General features: G+C 38.3%; 1 protein-coding gene across 1 annotated transcript in view; it reads left to right on the forward strand.

Moving 5' to 3' along the window:
• CSMD1 (CUB and Sushi multiple domains 1) overlaps nt 1-24262 on the forward strand; it is a 1320281-nt gene that overhangs the window by 914330 nt on the left and 381689 nt on the right. The window contains 1 exon segment of the mRNA XM_068415956.1: nt 19279-19382. Within this exon segment, the coding sequence (XP_068272057.1) occupies nt 19279-19382 (104 nt within the window).

The raw sequence follows: 24262 nt of genomic DNA on the forward strand, positions 1-24262 counted from the left end.
ATGGTTGTATTATACAAAGATAAACAAAAGTAAACTAGCCATAGAGACCTGGTCAATAAGAGAAATTGCTGTCATAGAAACAAAGTCAAACAAAGCTGCAGCCCCACCAAGAAAAGTTCAGACAGGGCAAACCTGTCAAACACCAACCCTAAGGCCTTGCAAATTCAGTACAGAGGTTGTGGCCTGTTACTAGGAATGGCAATACTGCATTACAGGGCTGCATGGTTACAAGGTAGTAGGGGACCAGAGGTGGAACAGTGAAGTCAGCTGTAACAGTGAGTTATTCTAGGTGATTGACTTGGCATTCTAGTGGTGGTTGGGTGTAGTGAGACCTATTAACATGTAGGTGTACTTAAACTTATTATATGTATAAGAAAACATCAACAGTATAAATAAATGTCTGGTTTCATGATATTAACTTCTCTCACAGCACATGTTAAATGGTTGTAAGGTTTTGTACTTCTCAGCTAAAGGGTAACAGCAAATATTTATTTCACAGAAATTACTCTCCAGGACTCCATGTTTAACAGTAAAATATTTTTGAATGGTCACTGCACTGTAAAAACCAAACCATCCCCAAAACCTAGTGAAGCTTTTATACATATTTGTCTGTCTGTATACATTGTTTGACTATATGTTTGCATATATGGACTATATGTTTTTATATATGTATGGGTAGGTAAAGCTATTGTGTTTGGTGATGCTGATTCATTGTATTCTGAAGGCCAAAATTGCTTTCTGCTATGTGTATCTATCTGGCAAACTGCTGCATTTAATAATACACTCTTTCAGTCTTCATATCTCAAGTGAGCACTGAGGCAGTCCACCCAAGTGAGCATAGATCTCAGTGGGAATGAGCAGGGATGTGTTTTTCAAGGCTTGAATATTCACACCTGAAATCCAATTACATGTTCACAATGCGTTTGATTCATGCCTGCTTTACACCTTTTCATTTACAGTTACACATATTTCAACAGGCCTCTAATCATCTATGCCCTGAGTGACTGTCATGCATTTAACGCTGTTTCTGTTTCAACTCATCCTGAGTGTCACTCTCTTCCAGGATGTAGCTGACCTGTACTTTTCATCAAAAGGTGTGATTATGGTGCATCTTGAGCAGAGCAGGAAACTGGGTCATTGTTCTTGTTGCTCTCCATGTCAGATTTCAGTCAGAAAAGAACTGTGAGATGTTGCATAATTAGAAGAAGGTGGAAAGCCCACTGTTGTAATCAAATTTCCTTTCATCATCTCACTGAATTCCTAAAGAAAAAATTGCAGATCGCACAGAATCAAGCCCAAGCAGATAGATTTTCCTTCTAGTTTTGCCACAGGCCAACATGATTATTTAAATTGTTTACATGTTTTTAGCAATTGGGGAGGAGCAGATAAAACTTTAATCACTGAAATTTTTCATAATGTCCCATACAGTAGTACAAAAATTGGGTGCTACACGATTGCACGGCTTAGAGTTTTTCAGATTGCTTTGAATGATTTCTTTGTTTGGATTTTTAAGTGTGTTCTGGTACATCTGACTTCATAATTGTGCTCTTAATTTGGTTTTGTAATGTTTTATGATTTCAGGTAACTGATGTATTCATAAAATTCTTTGTACTATCAAGGAAAAACATTTTGTGACAGGAAAATAAGTGAAAATTTTTTTGTAATTGATAGCATTTGAGTGAAAGATTAGAAGATGTAAACATCTTTTGGTTTGCTCTTTTCCCCTTTGTTTCAAGGAACACAAACTATTTTTGTAGAAAGAACATTTATATGGGGGAGATAACCCTTTGCTTCACATATTGAGGCAATCATATTGTTTAATTTGTAGTTAAGATACATATTTAATGAGGAAAGAAAACATAGTTATATAAAATGCAAATTAATTTTACAGTTCTAATTTTCAATATGATAATCACTAAGATTGTTTCACTATAAAACAACCTGTGTAACCTGATAAAATGTTAAACAAATGTCGTCTTCCTGACACTAATTACTACAGTGCCTCTCCTCTTTCGTATTTTACTTTGAAGGTACGTAGGATGTTGTGCCTGGAGTATTTTCTCTTAGATAAGTACAGCTTTAAGATACTGCACTTCTATTAATTCCCGTGCATGGCAGCATTGGACAGTTCACATCATAGATCTTTTATTATTCCTTTTACCATTTATGAGTATCCTTCCCTGAGGAGGGGAAGTGAAGAGGGAGATGCTGATCTCTTCTCCATGGTACCCAGTGACAGGACATGTGGGAATGGTTCAAAGCTGTGTCGTGGGAGGATCAGAATAGATATTAGGAAACATTTCTTTACTGAGAGGGTGGTCAAATATTGGAACAGGCTGCCTAGAGAGGTGGTTGATGCCCCAAGCCTGTCAATGTTTTAAGAGGCACTTGAACAATGCCCTTAATAATATGCTTTAACTTGTGGTCAGCCCTGAAGTGGTCAGGCAGTTGGACTAGACGATCATTGTAGGTCCTTTCCTACTGAACTATTCTGTTCTGTTCTATTCTATTCTATTCTACTCTAGATAATATATCCTCTTCTTTTTTACTGTATCTTATCCTATTCTATCCTATCCTATTCTATCATATGCCTGATAACAAAAGCCATATTACATGTAATGGTGTAAGTTCTTGTCTTCATGTAAAAAAGGCCCCCAACACATTATTAAACATAGATGATGTCAACGGACAACATTTACTACACTTTAAAATGTATTTTTTTAGTTTATATTGATCAAATTATTTTTTAATTTTCGTTTTCATTTCAGATTATAAAGACTTAATACCTTTTCTTGATCAAGTATTTAAAAATAGTTGTATCCTTCAGGGATATTTTATGTTCTGCTTTTGTTATAAAGTACTGAGACACAGTTTTATAATGTTTTCTCAGGCTCTTTGATGCAATGCTGATATTTTTGTTCAAAATAAATCAGTTTTAGTAAAGACTAGACCTGATCATGATTTATTCAAATCAATGCCCGCCCTGCAAACTGCATTGCAGTCTCATTCTGCAGCTCTGTGAGATAAAGTAATATAATGCAAGTGTCAGAATTTATGCTAAATATAATAAATGCATACTGTGCATATACTTTGGGGAATATTCTACAGTATTTTTATGATATATTGCATCTTTACACTTATTTGTATAAACGCATGGGAATTATGGTAATAAAATATGGGAATGTATTATTGTGATCTTCCTTACAGTTTCAAAATCAGAACTAATGTGACAGTCTATCTTTCTAAAATGTTCAGTGATTACACTTTGCTTTTAAGGCTTATGTGTAGTAATATATAAATAAAAGAAGAAATTGCAGGAAGACAAGAACATTATTTTGTTAATTAGCTAAAAATGGCAAAAGTAAACCTGTAACTCCACCTAAGGTTTTTGCAGGTTTCATTGATGTGTAAGTCAAATTTGCACCATTCTCATAACTTAAAAGGTACTTTAGGTGGTCACTGGCACAGAGTATCTGAAGAATGTTTTACACTGTATTTACGTTTCTAACCAATATCTTCCATGTTTCTAGGTGAATAAGAATTTCAACAAGAAAGTCACTAAGCACAGATCTTTGAAAACAAGCGAGCTTGTTTAAAACTGGTCTAAAAGTCTTTGAGATTTATCTGTAAAGACATTGTTCCTTTTTTTTTTTATTTTATTTTATTGACAGCACATTTGGCTATTAAGTAAAATAAAAATAGTGGTTCTGGAGCAAAATATTTATATGTTATGCACTATGATTTAAAAGTAAGTCACATAGTACTGCAGAGGGAAAACTGCAGCTACCCTTTTCTACTATTCTCTTTACATTTTAATGGAGTTTTTACAAAATCTCCTCATTACATATTCATTACAGATGATGCCTAAGCAAACTGACAGAAACTGTTGTGTTTACCCATATATAATTTGAATTAGATCCAAATAATGGCTTGTGCCTCAACATATTCTTACAGGGCACTATTACCTGCATATTTGAGCAGATTGCCATATGGTTTTGAAACTAATGACCAGAGATTATCTTCACTGATTCTGGTATCATTTTTTACCAATATAGATCAAGAATAGCTCTACTCAAGTGCTTATAGATGCAAAGACGTAAAATCAAGGTAGATGATACAAGAATCAAGCTGGTAATCTTTAAAGTACACAATATTTGCCACTTTCTCTTAGCACAGATAAATTTCATGACACAGAATGGCACAAGACTAAAATAAATATATTAATTATCACTGAGATATGAGGGATGTTTTCAACATAACTATAAGATTTGAGAAAGTACATTCAGGTATCAGAGAGTTGATTTTAAAGCTGAGGTAGGTAGACTTTTATTACCTAAAAGATTAAATATGTAATTAGGTTTTGTGTTGTGCTTTTTGTTTTTGGAAATTTAAACTATGACAAGCATTGCTGAACAAGGCTCAAAATGTGTGTGCTGTCATCACTATCATTATTCTTGTGGCTTTTGGGAGAAATTACTTTGTTTTCTCACCATGATCTGTCATAGAATATTAATATTTAATATAGTTAAATACAAATAGCTTAATAAGTAATTTTATTAAAAGTAACTTTAAGGTTTCAATTCATAATGTTAAGACAATTCTCCTACATGGTTGTGGTGAGTTGACCCTGGCTGGCTGCTAGGTGCCCACCAAACTGCTCTCTCACTCCCTCTCCTCATCAGGACAGGGGGAGAAAATAAGATAAAAAAGCTTATGGGTCAAGATAAGGACAGGGAGGTTGCTCACCAATTACCCTCACAGGCAAAATAGACTCAATTTAGGGAAGATTAATTCATTGCCAATTAAAAATAGAGTAGGATGATGAGAAACAATGATAAAAACTTTTTCTCAGGCCCAACTCTTCTACATCCTGCCCCACCAAATGGTACAGGGGAGTGGGGAATGGTGGCTGCAGTCAGTTCATTAACAGTGGTCATTGCTAGGCCACTCTCCATCATCTTTGCTAAGTTGTGGGCAACAGGAGAGGTGCCTGAGGACTGGAGGAAAGCGAATGTCACTCCAGACTTCAAAAAGGGCAAGAAGGAGGACCCGGGTAACTATAGACCGGTCAGCCTCACCTCCATCCCCGGAAAGGTGATGGAACAACTTGTTCTTGGTGCTGTCTCTAGGCACATCAAGGATAGGGGGATCATTAGGGGCACTCAGCATGGCTTCACCAAGGGGAAGTCATGCTTAACCAACTTGACAGCCTTTTATGAGGACGTAACCCGGTGGATAGATGATGGTAAAGCTGTGGATGTGGTCTATCTCGATTTCAGTAAAGCGTTTGACACGGTCTCCCACAGCATCCTCGCAGCTAAACTGAGGAAGTGTGGTCTGGATGAACGGGTAGTGAGGTGGATTGTGAACTGGCTGAAAGAAAGAAGCCAGAGAGTGGTGATCAATGGGACAGAGTCCAGTTGGAGGCCTGTGTCTAGCGGAGTCCCTCAAGGGTTGGTACTGGGACTAGTTCTATTCAATATATTCATTAATGACTTGGATGAGGGAATAGAGTGCACTGTCAGCAAGTTCGCTGATGACACAAAACTGGGAGGAGTGGCTGACACACCAGAAGGCTGTGCTGCCAGTCAGAGAGACCTAGACAGGCTGGAGAGTTGGGTGGGGAGAAATTTAATGAAATATAACAAGGGCAAGTGTAGAGTCCTGCACCTGGGCAAGAACAACCCCATGTATTGAGTATAAGTTGGGGACAGACCTGTTGGAGAGCAGTGTAGGAGAAAGGGACCTGGGGGTCCTAGTGGACAACAGGATGACCATGAGCCAGCAGTGTGCCCTTGTGGCCAAGAAGGCCAATGGCATCCTGGGGTGTATTAGAAGGGGTGTGGTTAGCAGGTCGAGAGAGGTTCTCCTCCCCCTCTACTCTGCCCTGGTGAGGCCGCATCTGGAGTATTGTGTCCAGTTCTGGGCCCCTCAGTTCAAGAAGGACAGGGAACTGCTAGAGAGAGTCCAGCGCAGAGCCACGAAGATGATTAAGGGGGTGGAACATCTCCTTTATGAGGAGAGGCTGAGGGAGCTGGGTCTCTTTAGCTTAGAGAAGAGGAGACTGAAGAGGAGACTGAGGGGTGACCTCATTAATGTTTATAAATATGTAAAGGGCAAGTGTCATGAGGATGGAGCCAGGCTCTTCTCAGTGACATCCCTTGACAGGACAAGGGGCAATGGGTGCAAGTTGGAACACAGGAGGTTCCACATAAATATGAGGAAAAACTTCTTTACGGTGAGGGTGACCGAACACTGGAACAGGCTGCCCAGAGAGGTTGTGGAGTCTCCTTCTCTGGAGACATTCAAAACCCGCCTGGACGCGTTCCTGTGTGATATGGTCTAGGTAATCCTGCTCCAGCAGGGATATTGGACTAGATGATCTTTCGAGGTCCCTTCCAATCCCTAACATTCTGTGATTCTGTGATTCTGTGAACAGATCCTCTCTGCCGCTCCTTTCTCACTGTTTTTCCCCTGCTCCAGTGCAGTGTCCCTCTCATGGGATACAATCATTCATAATATGGTTGGATGTGGGTCCTTCCCACAGGCTGCAGTTCATGGCTCCTTTCCTGATATTTGTGGCCAGTAAAGTACAAAGTTTGGTGTCAAATGCTAATAGTCTTACTACTTCCTAGACCATAGGTAGTTCAAATCTCTCCAAAATAGCAAGATTGTTTATTTTCTTGGATTAAATTTTCATTTATTTTCTGGCTCAAAAGTATACATTCTAGTTTAATACAAGGTTACATAAATGGTGTTGTATTTATAATATTATCACACTATTAATTGGAAGAAATTTAATTTTGTGAGATGAAGTACAAACAGTTATGACAACCTTCTGAAAGCTAACCTATTTATGAGATAATAATTTAAACATTTTCCTTTTAATAGGTTGAGGTATTAGCCAAAGTGATAGGAGGATATTTCAACATGAAGATCCTTATGTATTCTGTTTACTTCAACAGGGCTAGAATTTCAGCCTTGAATTTTGGTTTACTAGACTAATACAGGGAATTATTTAGAAAAAAATTTCTTATTTCTTATTTCAAAAGCACACTTGGGCCAACAAGCCATGTAGTTGTATGTTTTAAAAACACAGTAGGAAGAAAATCTTGGGGAAAAATGCAACTTTCAAAGTTAAAGTTAATCTGAAAATATGAATGCCAAAATTTCATATCCATATTTTTTCTTATTCATAATTAAAACATAGTGCAAACTTATTTGCATGGTTTTATTCAGAATGAAGTTAACTTCAATATATTTAAATATCTTTGTAGTATATAACATTATCTAAAAATTGTCCAGAGTGCTATAAAATCTTGATGTTATGATAATGCAATGTTTATGTAATATTACTACACTTTTATTACAGGAATATACATTCAGCCACAGTTCATTCATTTTCATCATGGACATAAAAAATCTTGTATGTATAAATATATATAAGCAGTTTTATGTCTTAACATTTTAATTAAGAGGTTTTCTATAGGAAGCAGGGTCCTTATGACATCAAACGCTTCAGGACACAAGGGATACAGAATCACAGAATGTTAGGGATTGGAAGGGACCTCGAAAGATCATCTAGTCCAATCCCCCTGCCGGAGCAGGATTACCTAGACCATATCACACAGGAACGCATCCAGGCGGGTTTTGAATGTCTCCAGAGAAGGAGACTCCACAACCTCTCTGGGCAGCCTGTTCCAGTGTTCGGTCACCCTCACCGTAAAGAAGTTTTTCCTCATATTTATGTGGAACCTTCTGTGTTCCAGCTTGCACCCATTGCCCCTTGTCCTGTCAAGGGATGTCACTGAGAAGAGCCTGGCTCCATCCCATGACACTTGCCCTTTACATATCTATAAACATTAATGAGGTCATCCATCAGTCTCCTCTTCTCTAAGCTAAAGAGACCCAGCTCCCTCAGCCTCTCCTCATAAGGGAGATGTTCCACTCCCTTAATCATCTTCATGGCTCTGCACTGGACTCTCTCTAGCAGTTCCCTGTCCTTCTTGAACTGAGGGGCCCAGAACTGGACACAATATTCCAGATGCGGCCTCACCAGGGCAGAGTAGATGGGGAGGAGAACCTCTCTCGACCTACTAACCACACCCCTTCTAATACACCCCAGGATGCCATTGGCCTTCTTGGCCACAAGGGCACACTGCTGGCTCATGGTCATCCTGCTGTCCACTAGGACCCCCAGGTCCCTTTCCCCTATGCTGCTCTCCAACAGGTCTGTCCCCAACTTGTACTGGTACATGGGGTTGTTCTTGCCCAGATGCAGGACTCTACACTTGCCCTTGTATACAATTCATTTGGCCATCTTCAGGTGTTTATTACTGTACGAGATGCCCAAATATTCAAGATGTCCATGAAAGGCTATCAGGTATGACACAGGAAAATCCATACCCTTCTCAAGAGGCAGTTTGAAGTCAGGCAGGATGCAAAGGCATCTTAAATGACAGAAAATATCTGAGTGTGGGCATCTGAATTTGGCCCAAAGAAGGATGCACTATATCCTGACTTACTGTTTGCTTTTCCACTAAAAGTTCATTTCCATAAATCGGATCTTCTATTAGCATAGTAACAGCGACATGACATACCTGCTTTATCAGAGTTTGTAACTTGGCTCAGTATGGCTCAGACCTTTCCACTTTCTATTCTGAATAGCATTAAACAGTAGTTGAACTCTGAGATTGTATACATTTCTAGCAAATTAATTCCACTGATATATTTTTCTGAGGCATTTACTTCTGTAAATATTTAGGCATCCCCCTGTACCTCTGGAGGCTTTCCAGTATTCCCTTCAATCACCTGGTTGCACAATACAGTGTAATGCCAAGATTTGTCACTCTTCTAAATGAAATGGCTTTTGCCCTTGGAACTATTTTGCCATAATAACAAGAAACCGACAAGCTGAAGTACTCTACTTCTCAGAGAAAACAGGTGCTTACGGACCTTTCTGCTACTGTTGACAGAATGTTAGTACTGAAGGAAACTATCTAAAATTAGTTTCATAGCTATAGAATGCATGAAATATAGGCTTTACCCAACATGATTAGCAAAAAATAACATTTGAGTTAGAACTACTTCATTTGGTTATAAGGATATGGATTTCTCATAACGAATTTTTGTTTAAGGTCATGAACACAAACACTGCTTTGTTATTTTATTACTGTTATCTGCTGGATATTCTACTGGCCAACACATCATTACAAAGGCATATGAATTCCCTCAATTTATCTTATACAATGATGTTTGATTTGAGACATATAGAATTAATTAGATCTTTTTACTATCTATCTTTTCTGAAGTGTGAATGTTTGTCATATTTTGTTCATGTTTTACATGTTGTTTAAGTAAGAAGAATTAAAATGTCAGAAAACTCTTGAGGAATTATGCTGTTAAATAAGTAATTTTCAAGGACCTGAAATGAACTGCCTGAAGTACTGCACAATAATAGCAGAGCTGAGATCTAACTCTCCAGATTTTGATCTAGAGTTCTGTCTACAGAATAATTTATGTTTGTGTAAATGGATGTGCACCTTGGATATGTAACCACTTCTTCATGTAGCCCTTTAATTTTTGTGCTCTGTCAAGCCACGTATCCACTTTGGATTAATTCTTAAAATTTACCTATGCTTTAAACGCTTATCACAGGCTGTGATGGCTATTAAACCGGTGGCAGACGCTCTTTATTAACCCCTTTCCCCCCCCTGCCAGAAGGGGAAGGAAAAGAGAAAAGTGAGAGAGACTTACAGGTTGGAAAGTTAAAGCAGTTTTAATAAATTATAATAATGAAAAAGTATAATAATAATAATGGAAAAAAATTAAATATATACAAATATATACAAACCCAAGATCTAACTCCCCCAATGATGATCACGTCACCACCGACACTTCAGGGCAGGCTCTGGGAAGGACCAGACTGGACTCAGTAGCAGATAGGAACTGGATTCAGGAACGCACAGATTGGGATCGAGGGCAGGACAAAACCAGACAGAGTCCTCTTCAGACGCCGGCCATAGCAAAACAGAATGAGACCCTCGTGATCCCCCAGCTTTATGCTGAGAATGACATGTATGGGATGAAATGCCTTGTTGGTCAGTTTTGTGTCACCTGTCCTGTCTGCTCCTCCCTGCAGGTGCGACCCTCCTTCGGCTCTTCACTCACAATCAGTGAGGAATTTAGCAGTGACCTTGGTTTCTCTAAGAATAAGTCCAGCAAGAGCCTTTCTGCATAACATCCCTACTGGTGCCTCTATAAACTATAAACTTTGAGCGTTATCAGTCGTGGAAGCAGACACTGTCTGCAAAACATGCAGTTAGTTTCAGAAAGTGCAGTTACTTAGAAGAAACTCAGCTGAAAGTAAAAATCACTGAGAGGAAAATTGGTTCTGTTTTAGTCCAAACCAGGACAACACTGTAGGAAGTAAGACAACCATCAAACAGGGTAAACTAGCTATGCTTCTTGTACTTTAATTTCTGAGGCCAAAAAAATTCATGTCCATTGGGTGGCTCATTTAAGAAGTAAAATTCTCAACTCTTATTTAAATTGAAACTCTTATCTGGTGATTCATGTATTCTTGGTCAGTATATATATAACTTGTTTTTACCAAATGCTAACTGGGAGCTTTTCATTTTCAAATTTGAAGAACAGGATTTACAGACCTTGTTTTAAACAGCAAATCTAAAAGTATTTATTTAATTGTTATCATTGCTGAGCTTTTCTGCAAGTGTGTGCTGCTCACCATTTTAGAAAAAGTGCTTAAAATGTTTTGAAAAAGATCTCCAAAGATATAAGCACAGTTGGAAGTATTTTTCATGAATGGCAAGGAAAGTTAGTAATGAATGCATGCTTTATTGCTTTCTTTTCCATTGCTCTGTTAAAAAAAATATATAATAGTGCATAGTGTTTCTTTAAAGCTTATACTTCCATATTTGTTTCCTACTGATATTCTGACAGTTGGAGCAGCAGCAGGAGCAAAAATGAAAGCCGTATACTTGGCATTTTCCTTTGGCAGAAAATGGGAAATAGAATGTGCTACTATTTCAGATAATTGTCTTTAAAATTGTCCAGAAGTTATGCATTTCAACATTTTAGTGTGAACATATGAATGATTGTTTGTTTCCTCTTGCAATTCTGCTTTTTATTGTTTTAAATTTGATTTTGTCTTTCAGACTTAAACCAAGCTGATTGAAAAGTCATTAAAAACATGGCTCACATAAATTTGTAAAGCATTCATTGTGCTTTGGTATTTGACTTGAAAATTAATTTTTAATGCTTTATACTGTTCTGTATTTAGAAATGGCAACATATTTGCATATGTATAAAACAAACCAAAAAGAGAAGAAGGAAAATGTCATAATGGTTAAGATGGTAAACTGAAACTTGACATGTCTAGACACTATTGCTGAAGATTAAAATCTGTTTGTCAGCAAACTTCTTATCTAACTGACAAACAGATTGTGGCAGCTCTGTTAACTCTGAAATCATCATTATGGGGGTTTTTTTTGTGTATCTCCCTCCACACAAGTAACAAAACTGTGTTTAATAATGTGCTCATTGCCTTACTGTGTAGGTATTTAAATTAATTAAATGCACGATTATTTACAGAACTACCTTACATAACCAACAGCTACCAGTAAAAATGGCACTTCATAGCAACAAGAATTTTATTATTTTAATTTTAGCATTTAATTCTGTATTTTTTCTAATCGTATCTTCCAGCCACTCTATGTCCGTTCTTACTTATATACATTATCAGAAAGTTCATCCTTGTAGGACTATTCTAAGATCAGTGTCAAATCACTTCTTAACCTTTACTACATAAAATTAATCGATTTTCTTAAGGTTATTGCTATTGTTTTCCTTTAAAGATCTCAAATTATCTGGCCTTAGTTAACTTGCTCTGGAATGGCTATGTTGGACGTGGCAAGTACATTCAATGTAGAAAATATAGAAAAACTGTGTTATCATAGGCAATCCTTACGGTGAGGATTCTTTATGGTGAGGGTGACCGAACACTGGAACAGGCTGCCCAGAGAGGCTGTGGAGTCTCCTTCTCTGGAGACATTCAAAACCCGCCTGGACGCGTTCCTGTGTAATATGGTCTAGGCAATCCTGCCCCGGCAGGGGGATTGGACTAGATGATCTTTCGAGGTCCCTTCCAATCCCTAACATTCTGTGATTCTGTGATTCTGTGATTCTGTGAATCCAAAGAATGAAAAGCTATGGGGAAAAAGACAATCTGTGTTTACATGGCCGAGAAATGTTTGGGGCATGGGGCAGGCAGCTGGCGATACTCATTATAAAACAAACTATTGGATTTGAAAATTATGATTTTTTTTCCATTCGTGTGATTCTGCTATTATTTTTTCTTTCTTTTTTAAAACAGCATCAGCACCCTTTATTTTATATTATTGCTATTATTTGTTTTATTATTAGTGTTATTTGCTTTTTATCTTTTTTTTAATTTCTACCAGGTGTGGTTATTAGGTTCCTTTTCAAGTCATTAGCAGAGGCTAAAATGAAAATAAGTTCCTGAGAATGAAAAACATAAATCATCATGCCAATATTGAAAAATAAGCAAATTTCTTTTTATAAATGCTTTTTAAGTAACTGCAGTTGTTGGATAAACATAGTACTAAAAGCCTTCATCATTTCTTCAAATTAATAATCCAACTGTTTTCAGTAAATTTGCTGTCACTCAACAAAAACTGGAGGAATTAAGATTTTGCAGGACAAGCCCTCCAAATAGGCTTCTCTGTTTGGAGACAGCCTATTTCATAGAATCATAGAATCACAGAATCATAGAATCATAGAATCATAGAATCATAGAATCATAGAATCATAGAATGGTTTGGGTTGGAAGGGACCTTAAAGATCGTCTAGTTCCAACCCCCCTGCCACGGGCAGGGACACCTTTCCACTAGACCAGGTTGCTCAAAGCCTCATCCAACCTGGCCTTAAACACTGCCAGGGAGGGGGCATCCACAACTTCTCTGGGCAACCTGTTCCAGTGTCTCACCACCCTCACAGTCAAGAAGTTCTTCCTCACATCTAGTCTAAATCTACCCTCTTTCAGTTTAAAACCATTTCCCCTTGTCCTCTCACTACTTGCCCTTGTAAAAAGCCCCTCTCTCGCTTTCCTGTAGGCCCTCTTCAGGTACTGGAAAGCTGCTAGAAGGTCTCCCTGGAGCCTTCTCTTCTCCAGGCTGAACAGCCCCAACTCTCTCAGCCTCTCTTCATAGGAGAGGTGCTCCAGCCCTCTGATCATCTTCATGGCCCTCCTCTGGACTCCCTCCAACAGCTCCATATCCTTCTTGTGTTGGGGGCCCCAGAGCTGTACGCAGTACTCTTGGTGGGGTCTCACGAGAGCGGAGTAGAGGGGAAGAATCACCTCCCTTGACCTGCTGGCCACGCTTCCTTTGCTACAGCCCAGGATACTGTTGGCCTTCTGGGCTGCAAGCGCACATTGCTGGCTCATGTTGAGCTTCTCGTCAACCATCACCCCCAAGTCCTTCTCTTCAGGGATGCTCTCAATCCATTCTCTGCCCAGCCTGTATTTGTGCTTGGGCTTGCCCCGACCCACATGCAGGGCCTTGCACTTGGCCTTGTTGAATTTCATGTGGTTTGCACAGGCCCAGCTCCGAAGCCTGTCAAGGTCCCTCTGGATGGCATCCCTTCCCTCCAGCGTCTCGACCACACTGCTCAGCTTGGTGTCGTCAGCAAACTTGCTGAGGGCGCACTCAATCCCACTGTCCATGTTGCCGACAAAGATGTCAAACACACTAATTTGATATGGGCGTTCTTGTGTTTTTTTGAGTTAGTGAAAAGGAGATGTCTGTATTTTAAATTTAATCATCCATAGAATTCATGCATGAGAGTTACTCAGTTTTATTGCTATTTCTAGTCAATGATCTATGTTTCCTCTTCCATGGGGTTTTGAGTATAGTCACAGCAACTTAAGACTTGAAGCTGTATCGCTGTAGGAAGGGTGGGCTAGGGAAACAGCACATTTTTTAAAGCTTTGAGGAATATTGGATCCGTGTATGTATTCTCTAATGCTGGTGTCGTCTTTTGACATTGCTTCTGTATTATGTTGATTTTTAAGTGAAATAGATACTCCAAAACCTGGTTTAAAGGTCTGGTTTAAGCATCTGGCTTGTTTCATCTAGAAATCATAAAAAGATTTAAGAATCTGAAAGGCTATAGCAATATTTCCATGTTTGTACCTGTAGCAATGGCTTCTTTTGCTTCTAAATCCCTTTGAGCATGAGGTGTCTGTAAAAGAAATGACAGAGTCAAAAACATTTGCACAATGTTACTTTCAAATTTTACATAGCAGCAGGGAGAAGATGCAAAGTAGGAAAATACTATTATATTTGAAACTAATACATCAATAAAATGGAGTAGCCTGTAACAGTTGCAAATGGTTTTCATCAAAAGACTTTATAATGAACGCATTTTCTATTCATGATTTTAAAACTTCAAAATAAGCATCCTCATTTTATTTCCCTGTTCTTCATATATTTTCCTGTAGTTTTATTGAGGCAACAAATTGTCTCACTTCATTTTCTCATCTTTAAGAGAAGCTCCTTCAAAGAGACCCTTTTTCTTATTTAATTTTTTTTTTTGGTATAAGGCGTTTTCCACTAGCACATGTGTTCTTTTTTGAAGTTGTTTACTTGATCTGCTTGTAAATATAAGAGACATCTTATGGGTAGTTCTCTTCTCTACTTGCATCTTAAAACAAAATTTACTGCTCTCACTTTTTACTTTGTATTTACTATATTGAATACAAAAATTTCTAACATATTTAAGAGATTATAAAATAGGTCTTAGTAGTAGTGAAAATAAGATGTACACCTAGGCATTTTGGAAGTGTTGCCTTGCCATTTTCTCTACTGATTCTTCCAGGAAGAATGTCCATACAGAAATTTCTGTTAGTACAACTCTGGTGCTGCCTTTCCCCTTTACTTGCTATAGCACTTACGCCAGCAGAAGTATAAAGTGTGGGAGTGGCCAGGATAAAGGAAAATGCTTCTAAGTAAAATGTAATTATGACAGGAAATTCACTTGCAGAGCTTCCATTAGGTACCTCCTTAGATGTCTCCTATTTTTAAGTTTTTTGTTTTCACAGTCTATTTATCTAATCCTAAGTAATCATTCTGAATTGCTTATAAGGGAATTTTGTCTTACACATTTCAGAAAGCAAACAGGATCATTCTTCTGTAAGAAGTATAATTGATCATCCAGAAACATGTATAATAGGTTTAGAAGTAATTTTTGCATTTCCAATTTTTATTAATGAAAATTAATTATTTTCTTTATTTTTATCAGTTCAGAGTAAGGGTATTTAATGATGATGATCAGATTAGTATTACTGGATTTCTTTTAATTGCAAACCAACATTGAATCTGGAGAAGTCTCAGAGCTGCTTTTTTTCTCCCTGGTATATAAATCAATATTATTTAGCCACATATGGGCATATTGTTCTTGCAGATATTGGTTTATAATTTTAAGTTTTTCCCACGCTGTATTAATATCTATATCCGTACAAAACTGTCTTACATTCTTTCTCAACAATAAAATGACAAACAGCCCTTCCTCCATCTAACAAATCTTAAAAATCCTTCTGATGATTCAGAGCTTTATCTACAGAGAAACTAATTTTATATAAATATATCTACGTAAGCATTAGTCTCCCATAGTCATCCAAACTCCCCATATAGTAAGGGCAACTCTAAATGGAAGTTTGGTCCACCTTAAGACAGGTAATGTGACTTATGTTCTAGGTGCCATTTTCTGTCGACTGCCTGTAGAAGGAGCCATGATTTGACTGGGTGCTTAATGTTTACATGGTAAAATCTAGGTTTTATGAATGAGGTTAAAGGAATTTAAGTTAGACCTCTTAAGTCTCAACCATTCGAATGTATTTCCAACACATTTTATATATTAGCATAGAATAGCGATTAGCACAGAAATGAAGATAACAAGGTTTTTAATAGTATCTAATATTTCTTCACACACAATGTATTTCCCATAAGGAAATTTTCTTGTGACTTTTCCTATATGCTTAACCATGTCTTTAAATCTTTCATTTATGGTTTATATCCAATTACTTTTTTGTAACTTATTTTATTATTAAAGAGGTGAACATTCACATTTGGTTTCAAATTGTAATATAAAAGAGTTTGTGAGTCTAACCAAATGGGGCATATTTAAATAATACATTAACATATTTTCTCGTGGAATATTCTATCAAGTTACCCCTCAACATAAAATAAAATTTGCATTAAAAGTAGTAGTCTTATATACATAGTTATTTTTATTGCCAGAAACAACTCTGCTTTTGTGCTTCTGCATATTTTTCTTGCTTTTCTTTGGCTTTATTAGTCTTTATTTCATAATGAAATCTTGCATGTTAACCACTGTTATAATCAAGGAATACTAGAAGGTACATCAGGAGCAGATGGAAATGTGTATTATTTTATCTACAGTATATTGACTGAAATTCTTGTGAGTATTGAAACATAATGTAGATAATGCAGTACACTTTATCTCAAAATCTGGCAGGTCTGCAAAATATGCTGTAAAGGACCTGTATTATATCACAAAAAAAAAACCTCTGACCTCTCATCGAAATAATTATACAGATATTTGTGTTAATAGTGTTTTTCATAGCGATGGACATCCTAGGACCATTTGGCTTTTCTTTAAATTTCCCAGTCTTTTACTTTTTAATGACACTCCTGAAAATACTAACTCTATTTTAAAACATACAAGGGGTCTTAGTCTTGGAGTCAATATTAGCATACTTTTAAAAACATAAACATACAAATAGCAAAGATGTCAAAGCAAGATATGAAAAACAAGACATGAATTTATAGCAAGAGGCAATATATTATCTTAGATCAGTGGGTATTTTATTAGAAACAGGCTTTTCTTTGGGTTAGAAACTGAAACAACATGGTTCAATGTAAGCCTCATCTACACTAGTCGTGTACGTTCATCTCTGAAGTTGACAGAACTAGGCTCTTCCCATTCCAACACAGAGAAATGAGATTTACTGGCTTGTTTTTTAATACTGAGAAAGTTTAAACAACTAGCTTAGGTTGAATGCTGCCTTTTTACAGGGCTAAAATTTGGATGAGATTAATTCTGCCTTGAAGATCACATAAAAATAAACTTAAGTGGATGGAAACCATTGTTTTTCACATTGCTGCCAAAATAGTAGCATAATATGGCTGATACGCAAAGCCCAAACCTGACCCAAACATTAGTTTTACCCACAAAACAGAAGAAAATTTAATTGCATGTTCATGCAATGGCTGAAGCTGTGTGATAGTCTGCCCAGGGGTATCTGCAAAATTTAGTATAAATCACAGAATCACAGAATCACAGAATGTTAGGGATTGGAAGGGACCTCGAAAGATCATCTATTCCAATCCCCCTGCTGGAGCAGGATTACCTAGATCATGTCACACAGGAATGTGTCCAGGCGGGTTTTGAATGTCTCCAGAGAAGGAGACTCCACAACCTCTCCGGGCAGCCTGTTCCAGTGTTCACTTACCCTCACCGTAAAGAAGTTTTTCCTCATATTTATGTGGAACCTCCTGTGTTCCAGCTTGCACCCATTGCCCCTTGTCCTGTCAAGGGATGTCACTGAGAAGAGCCTGGCTCCATCCTCATGACACTTGCCCTTTACATATCTATAAATATTAATGAGGTCACCCCTCAGTCTCCTCTTCTCTAAGCTAAAGAGACCCAGCTCCCTCAGCCTCTCCTCATAAAGGAGATGTTCCACTCCTTTAATCATCTTCGTGGCTCTGCGCTGGACTCTCTCTAGCAGTTCCCTGTCCTTCTTGAACTGAGGGGCCCAGAACTGGACACAATATTCCAGATGCGGCCTCACCAGGGCAGAGTAGAGGGGGAGGAGAACGTCTCTTGAACTGCTAACCAAACCCCTTCTAATACACCCCAGGATGCCATTGGCCTTCTTGGCCACAAGGGCACACTGCTGGCTCATGGTCATCCTGCTGTCCACTAGGACCCCCAGGTCCCTTTCCCCTACGCTGGTCTCCAACAGGTCTGTCCCCAGCTTGTACTGGTACATGGGGTTGTTCTTGCCCAGATGCAGGACTCTACACTTGCCCTTGTTATATTTCAGTAAATTTCTCCCCGCCCAACTCTCCAGCCTGTCCAGGTCTCTCTGAATGGCTGCGCAGCCTTCCGGTGTGTCAGCCACTCCTCCCAGTTTTGTGTCATCAGCGAACTTGCTGACAGTGCACTCTATTCCCTCATCCAGGTCATTAATGAATATATTGAATAGTACTGGTCCCAGTACCGACCCTTGAGGGACTCCACTAGACACAGGCCTCCAACTGGACTCTGTCCCATTGACCACCACTCTCTGGCTTCTTTCCTTCAGGCAGTTCACAGTCCAAAGAGATAAAGATAAAAGGAATAATTTTATGGAAACTCACAGTGACTCTGCACTTTTATATCAAGTTGTCTGCAGAAACCTTGGTATCAAAATACAAAAAGGTGCAGCGCACACATGTATACATGCATACAACCTGCAACTACTTCTCACCAATGCAGAACTCTAAAAAGTGCTTGTTAGAAGTGTTCTTCACTACAAAACTGAATGTGTTTTCATACTTTATCTTATAAAATTACAGTTTCAATAAATTATAAACACTTTTTGAAACAATTCTGTGAAATAAGTTTTTAATTTTCTGGGCAATTCATGATTAGACATTGAGAGAAATCATAGTTTAGTGTTAGTAATTTATGTAAGGAAATTTCTGCTTTTTTATTTCTGTGCACCAGCCTCCTCCACCTTCTTATGAATTGATTGTTCATACCTGCCATCTTATTATTGTATAATTCAACAGATGAGAAGGTTTTAACTTCATGTACTTCCAGTATTAAGCTATGTAATTTTTATATAATTATTATAGTAAAAAAAGTTTTTACTACTGTTTATAATAACTTTCCAATAATAAGAACAATTATCACCAGGTAGAGGTGATTGGTATCATTAGTATGTTATACCTCTAAAATACTATGGCAAAGATTTCCCTCTTGGTGTTAGAAAATACAGTTTCTCAACTTTTTTTTTTCTATATATCTTTCTCAAATCAGACTAACTGAAATCATGAGTGCTTCATGACCTGACTTATGGTAGCCAAATAACTTGTTTTAAGACTAGAACAGATCAGATAACCTGTGGGTGTGTTTTGAAATAACTGACTTATTTAATTTTAATAGGTCATAAAGCTTGCTTTTGAAGAGTTTGAACTGGAAAGAGGCTATGATACTCTTACTGTTGGAGATGCTGGAAAAGTTGGTGATACCAGAACAGTGTTGTATGTGTAAGTACAGATCTTCAAAAATTTTCTTCGGAAAAAAAATTTCCTTGTTTTTTCTGGGTCACGAGATACTGATTTAACTTTGTTGTTCTAACGTATGTAGTCTGTTTATATAACGTAAGCTTAAAATTCAACTACCGTCAAAGAAAATTTTTCATTACAAAATTCACTCCAGATCTTTAGTAGCATCTTTATAGGCTTTAATATCAGAGACTAAAAACTGCAGAGAACTGAGATTAGATTTTTTGAAAACCAAAAAATCTTCTTTTAAGAAACGTGTACTATCTGTATAACTCTAATTGTATTCACAAGCGACAAAAGGAATAAAAAAAAAAGGCTTAAATTTCGGCAAACATAAAATACAACTTGTGTAAAATAAATAACCCACTGATTAATCTCAAAATTTTTATACTTAAAATTGGATTTGTGAAGAAAATTTTCATGAAAGCACATAGGCCACTATGCAGTAAAGTTAAACATGCTTCATGGATTAAAATAATATATAATGTAATATAATATAATGTAATGTAATATGTAGAAATTGTAGGAACTTATATAAAATTTGAAGGAAAATTCGAAACTAGATAGCTAATCTTAAGATATAGGTCTTTAATTCTGTCTGGGCTAATGGAAAGAATAGAATCCTTTACAGATTAATTAATCTCATTTTGGTTGCATATGTTCATTTTCCTTCCTTCGTAATGGCAGCTTGTGGTCACAAGATATTTCAGTTGTAGCTTTGAGAATGTTGAGCTAGCATATGAATCCTGATCAGAGAATACAAACCAAAATTACAGGGTTAATAAATCAGAAATAACTAAATAAGAGAAACTAGCAGCATTTATTTTATAACATTACTTGACATTGCATAGAAATCTGCTGGATAAAGACCATATTGAAGACATTTGATAAAAAGAATCCATCATAATTTTATATTTTGAGCTTTTTTAATCCATATAAATTATTGAAATGTTTCTTTCACATAATTATAACAAATGAGTGCACTTAACATCCACAGGATTTATTTTAAATTAATTAGAATTTTTTTTGGAGGGACAAATTTGAGGACAACATATTCATTTAACTTATTTGTTTATGAATTTATAATGTTTATTAATGGCTACTTTCTAATCTATGATATCGAAGTTCAGATATCATAGTACATAGAACACCTCTAGTTTCATTTATCTTGAAAGTTAAGACTGGAAAATGATTGGATTATTTGCATGATGCATGTGTTTTATGTGTTGCAATAGCAACTAACTGCTTCTGAGGGAGCTGAATTCCATGTTCTGAGTACCTGAGAAAGAAAATAAGAAATAATTCCTGGTTTAAGAGCTTAGACTTTAGGCTAATAAGAAAAGACTTGAACTGAGAGTGAGAATTTCAACACTCATGTTTATTTTTTCTTGCATTTTGCAGACCAATTAAATATTGTAATCATCTTGCTGGGGATGTTAATTTAACTGCTTATGACTGACAAAAGGGTTTGCAATTTTTCCTTTTTGCATTGGGATATATTTTGACTTACAGGTATCCCAAAACTCCTTCTGAGTCAAGTTTTTTAACTTAGTCAATTTTGTATCCCGAATTGTTTATTCTGTTTGTTACACTGTGAGTTCTTCACATATCAAATTTTGCCTTTTCAAAATTACTTATCAAGTAATTGTCAAATTTCTTTTTTTTACCTTTGCATTTGACGGGATTTAGCCTGTGACTGCATACTCCACATTTATTTCCATGACTGCCTAAAAAAAAAAAAAAAAAAATCTAAAAGAGTCTTAGCTCATATTAATTGCTATTTTTAGTAACTTAAGAAGGCAGGCCCCCATGATCACATCACACTCCATAGTTGTTTTTCAGTTTAATAACATTTTGAATATCTCTGTAGGAGACAACCACTTCATAATCTATCAGTCACAGGCATTTCTGGCACTAGTACAGTGTTCTCACTAGAGACATGCAGTACTTCTTCTAACCCTTCCTTCAGTATGATTTTTTGACTAAAATGGCAATTGTTTTATCGTTATTACTCTACAACCTATCACTTAGGACTACAGTACAGTGTTGGTCCTTCCACCTTTACTGTAAATTGTATCTCTGAAGAAAACAAAGCCTATGCAATTAAATTTATCTCCCTTTTGGGTTGCAATACTTTCCACAGTATCATTACCCTGAAAATCATTTGAGAAAGTAAATGATTAATAAATTAAATACAGTGGAAATACAGGAAGGCCCAAGTATGTATGAAACTACAGTGTCACAATAATTAGTAATGAATCTGAATTCCTAATATGACACTATTTTTTCAGTTATTAAACACTGGATTGTATCATGCATTATGAAATACGTTACATTTAAACTGCGTCACACATATGCTGCATTTCACTTGCTTTTGCGAAAGGTCTTCTGTGGATGCAAAGTAACTTTCTTCATAAAACACTCAGTCCACTTGTAGACCACATAGAATCACAGAATCACAGAATCAACCAGGTTGGAAGAGACTTCAGGGATCATCGAGTCCAACCGTTGCCCTGACACCACCCTGTCAACTAGACCATGGCACTAAGTGCCATGTCCAGTCTTTTCTTAAACACATCCAGAGATGGTGACTCCACCACATCCCTGGGCAGCCTATTCCAATGTCTAATAACCCTTTCTGTAAAGAAATTCTTCCTAATGTCCAACCTGAACCTCCCCTGGCAAAGCTTGAGGCTGTGTCTTCTTGTCCTATCGCTAGCTGCCCAGGAGAAGAGGCCGACTCCCACTTCACTACAACCTCCCTTCAGGTAGTTGTAGACTGCAATAAGGTCACCTCGGAGCCTCCTCTTCTCCAGCCTAAACAACCCCAGCTCCCTCAGCCGTTCCTCATAGGTCAGACCCTCCAGACCCTTCACCAGCTTGGTCGCCCTCTTCTGGACTTGCTCCAACACCTCAACATCTTTCTTGAAGTGCGGGGCCCAGAACTGGACACAGTACTCAAGGTGCGGCCTCACCAGTGCTGAGTAGAGAGGGACGATCACTTCCTTAGACCGGCTGGCTACACTATTCCTAATAGAGGCCAGGATGCCATTGGCCTTCTTGGCCACCTGGGCACACTGCTGGCTCATGTTTAGCCCGCTGTCGATCAGCACCCCCAGGTCTCTTTCCGCCGGGCCGCTTTCTAACCACTCTTCCCCCAGCCTGTAGCTCTGCATGGGGTTGTTGTGGCCAAAGTGTAAGACCCGGCACTTGTTCTTGTTGAACCTCATGCCGTTGGTCTCGCCCCAGCTATCTAACCTGTCCAGATCCCTCTGTAGTGCCTTCCTACCCTCCAGCAGATCGACACTCCCACACAGCTTGGTGTCATCTGCAAATTTACTGAGGGTGCACTCAATCCCTACGTCTAGATCATCTATAAAGATATTGAACAGCACCGGCCCCAGAACTGAGCCCTGGGGAACACCGCTAGTGACCGGCCACCAGTTGGACTTTGCCCCGTTCACCACCACTTTCTAGGCTCCGCCATCCAGCCAGTTTTTAACCCATTTAAGAGTCCACCCATCCAATCCCCGGGCAGCTAGTTTGTCTAGGAGGATGCTGTGGGAGACAGTGTCGAATGCCTTACTGAAGTCTAGATAGACTACATCCACAGCCCTGCCTTCATCTACTAAGCGGGTCACTTGGTCATAGAAGGAGACCAGGTTGGTCGAGCAGGACCTGCCTTTCATGAATCCATGTTGGCTGGCCCCGATGCCCCGATTGGCCTGCATGTGCCGTGTAATGGCACTCAGGATGATCTGTTCCATCACCTTGCCTGGCACTGAGGTCAGGCTGACAGGCCTATAGTTCCCTGGATCGTCCTTCCGACCCTTCTTGTAGATGGGCGTTACATTTGCTAATTTCCAGTCAGCTGGAACTTGTCCAGTTAACCAGGACTGCTGGTAGATAATCGAGAGTGGTTTGGCAAGTTCATTTGCCAGTTCCTTCATTACTCTGGGGTGAATCCCATCTGGGCCCATAGCCTTGTGGGTGTCCAACTGGCACAGCAGGTCACTAACCGTCTCCTCCTGCATCATGGGAGGTTCACACAGCCCCCCGTCCCTAACTTCAGGCTCTGGGGGCCAAGTCTCCTGAGGACAACCGGTCTTGACATTAAAGACCGACGCAAAGAAGGCATTGAGCACCTCTGCCTTTTCCTCATCCCCTGACACTACACTACCCTCCTCATTCAGCAAGCGGTGGAGGCTCTCCTTGACCCTCCTTTTGCTGTTCATGTATTTGTAAAAGCTTTTTTTGTTATTTTTGACTGTAGCAGCCAAATCAAGCTCTAATTGAGCTTTAGCCCTTCTAATCTTCTCCCTACATGACCTGGCCACGTCCCTATAGACCTCCCAAGTTACCCGACCCTTCTTCCAGAGCAAGTAGGTTCTCTTTTTTTCCTTAAGTTCTAGCCTAAGTTCTCTGCTTAACCAGGCTGGTCTTTTTCCCCAACGGCTTGTCTTCCTACAGACTGGGACAGCCTGCTCCTGAATATTTAGCAATTCCCTTTTGAAGCATGTCCAGCCTTCCTGGACTCCTTTGCCCTTCAGGACCGATTCCCAAGGGACTCGGTCCACCAGCCTCTTAAACAGGCTAAAGTCTGCCCACCGGAAATCTAAGGCAGAAGTTCTACTCTTGCCCCTCCTTACTTCCCCCATTTCTCATTATCATGAGAAAGCTCATAACTAAATGTCAAAGCGATTTTCTTACAAAAAAATTCTTTTAGTTGGTTTTAATAACTTCTGTTGTATTTAATGAGGTTCAAGCAGCACCTTGCATTTTCTTGTTGTTCTCAGGGGAATGAAGCACCTTATAGAAAAGACTTTTCTGGCTAGATTTAATTTATAATTTCTCACAATCTC

Source organism: Nyctibius grandis, chromosome 1 (genome assembly GCF_013368605.1).
Source record: "Nyctibius grandis isolate bNycGra1 chromosome 1, bNycGra1.pri, whole genome shotgun sequence".
NCBI classification, from domain to species: Eukaryota; Metazoa; Chordata; class Aves; order Nyctibiiformes; family Nyctibiidae; genus Nyctibius; species Nyctibius grandis.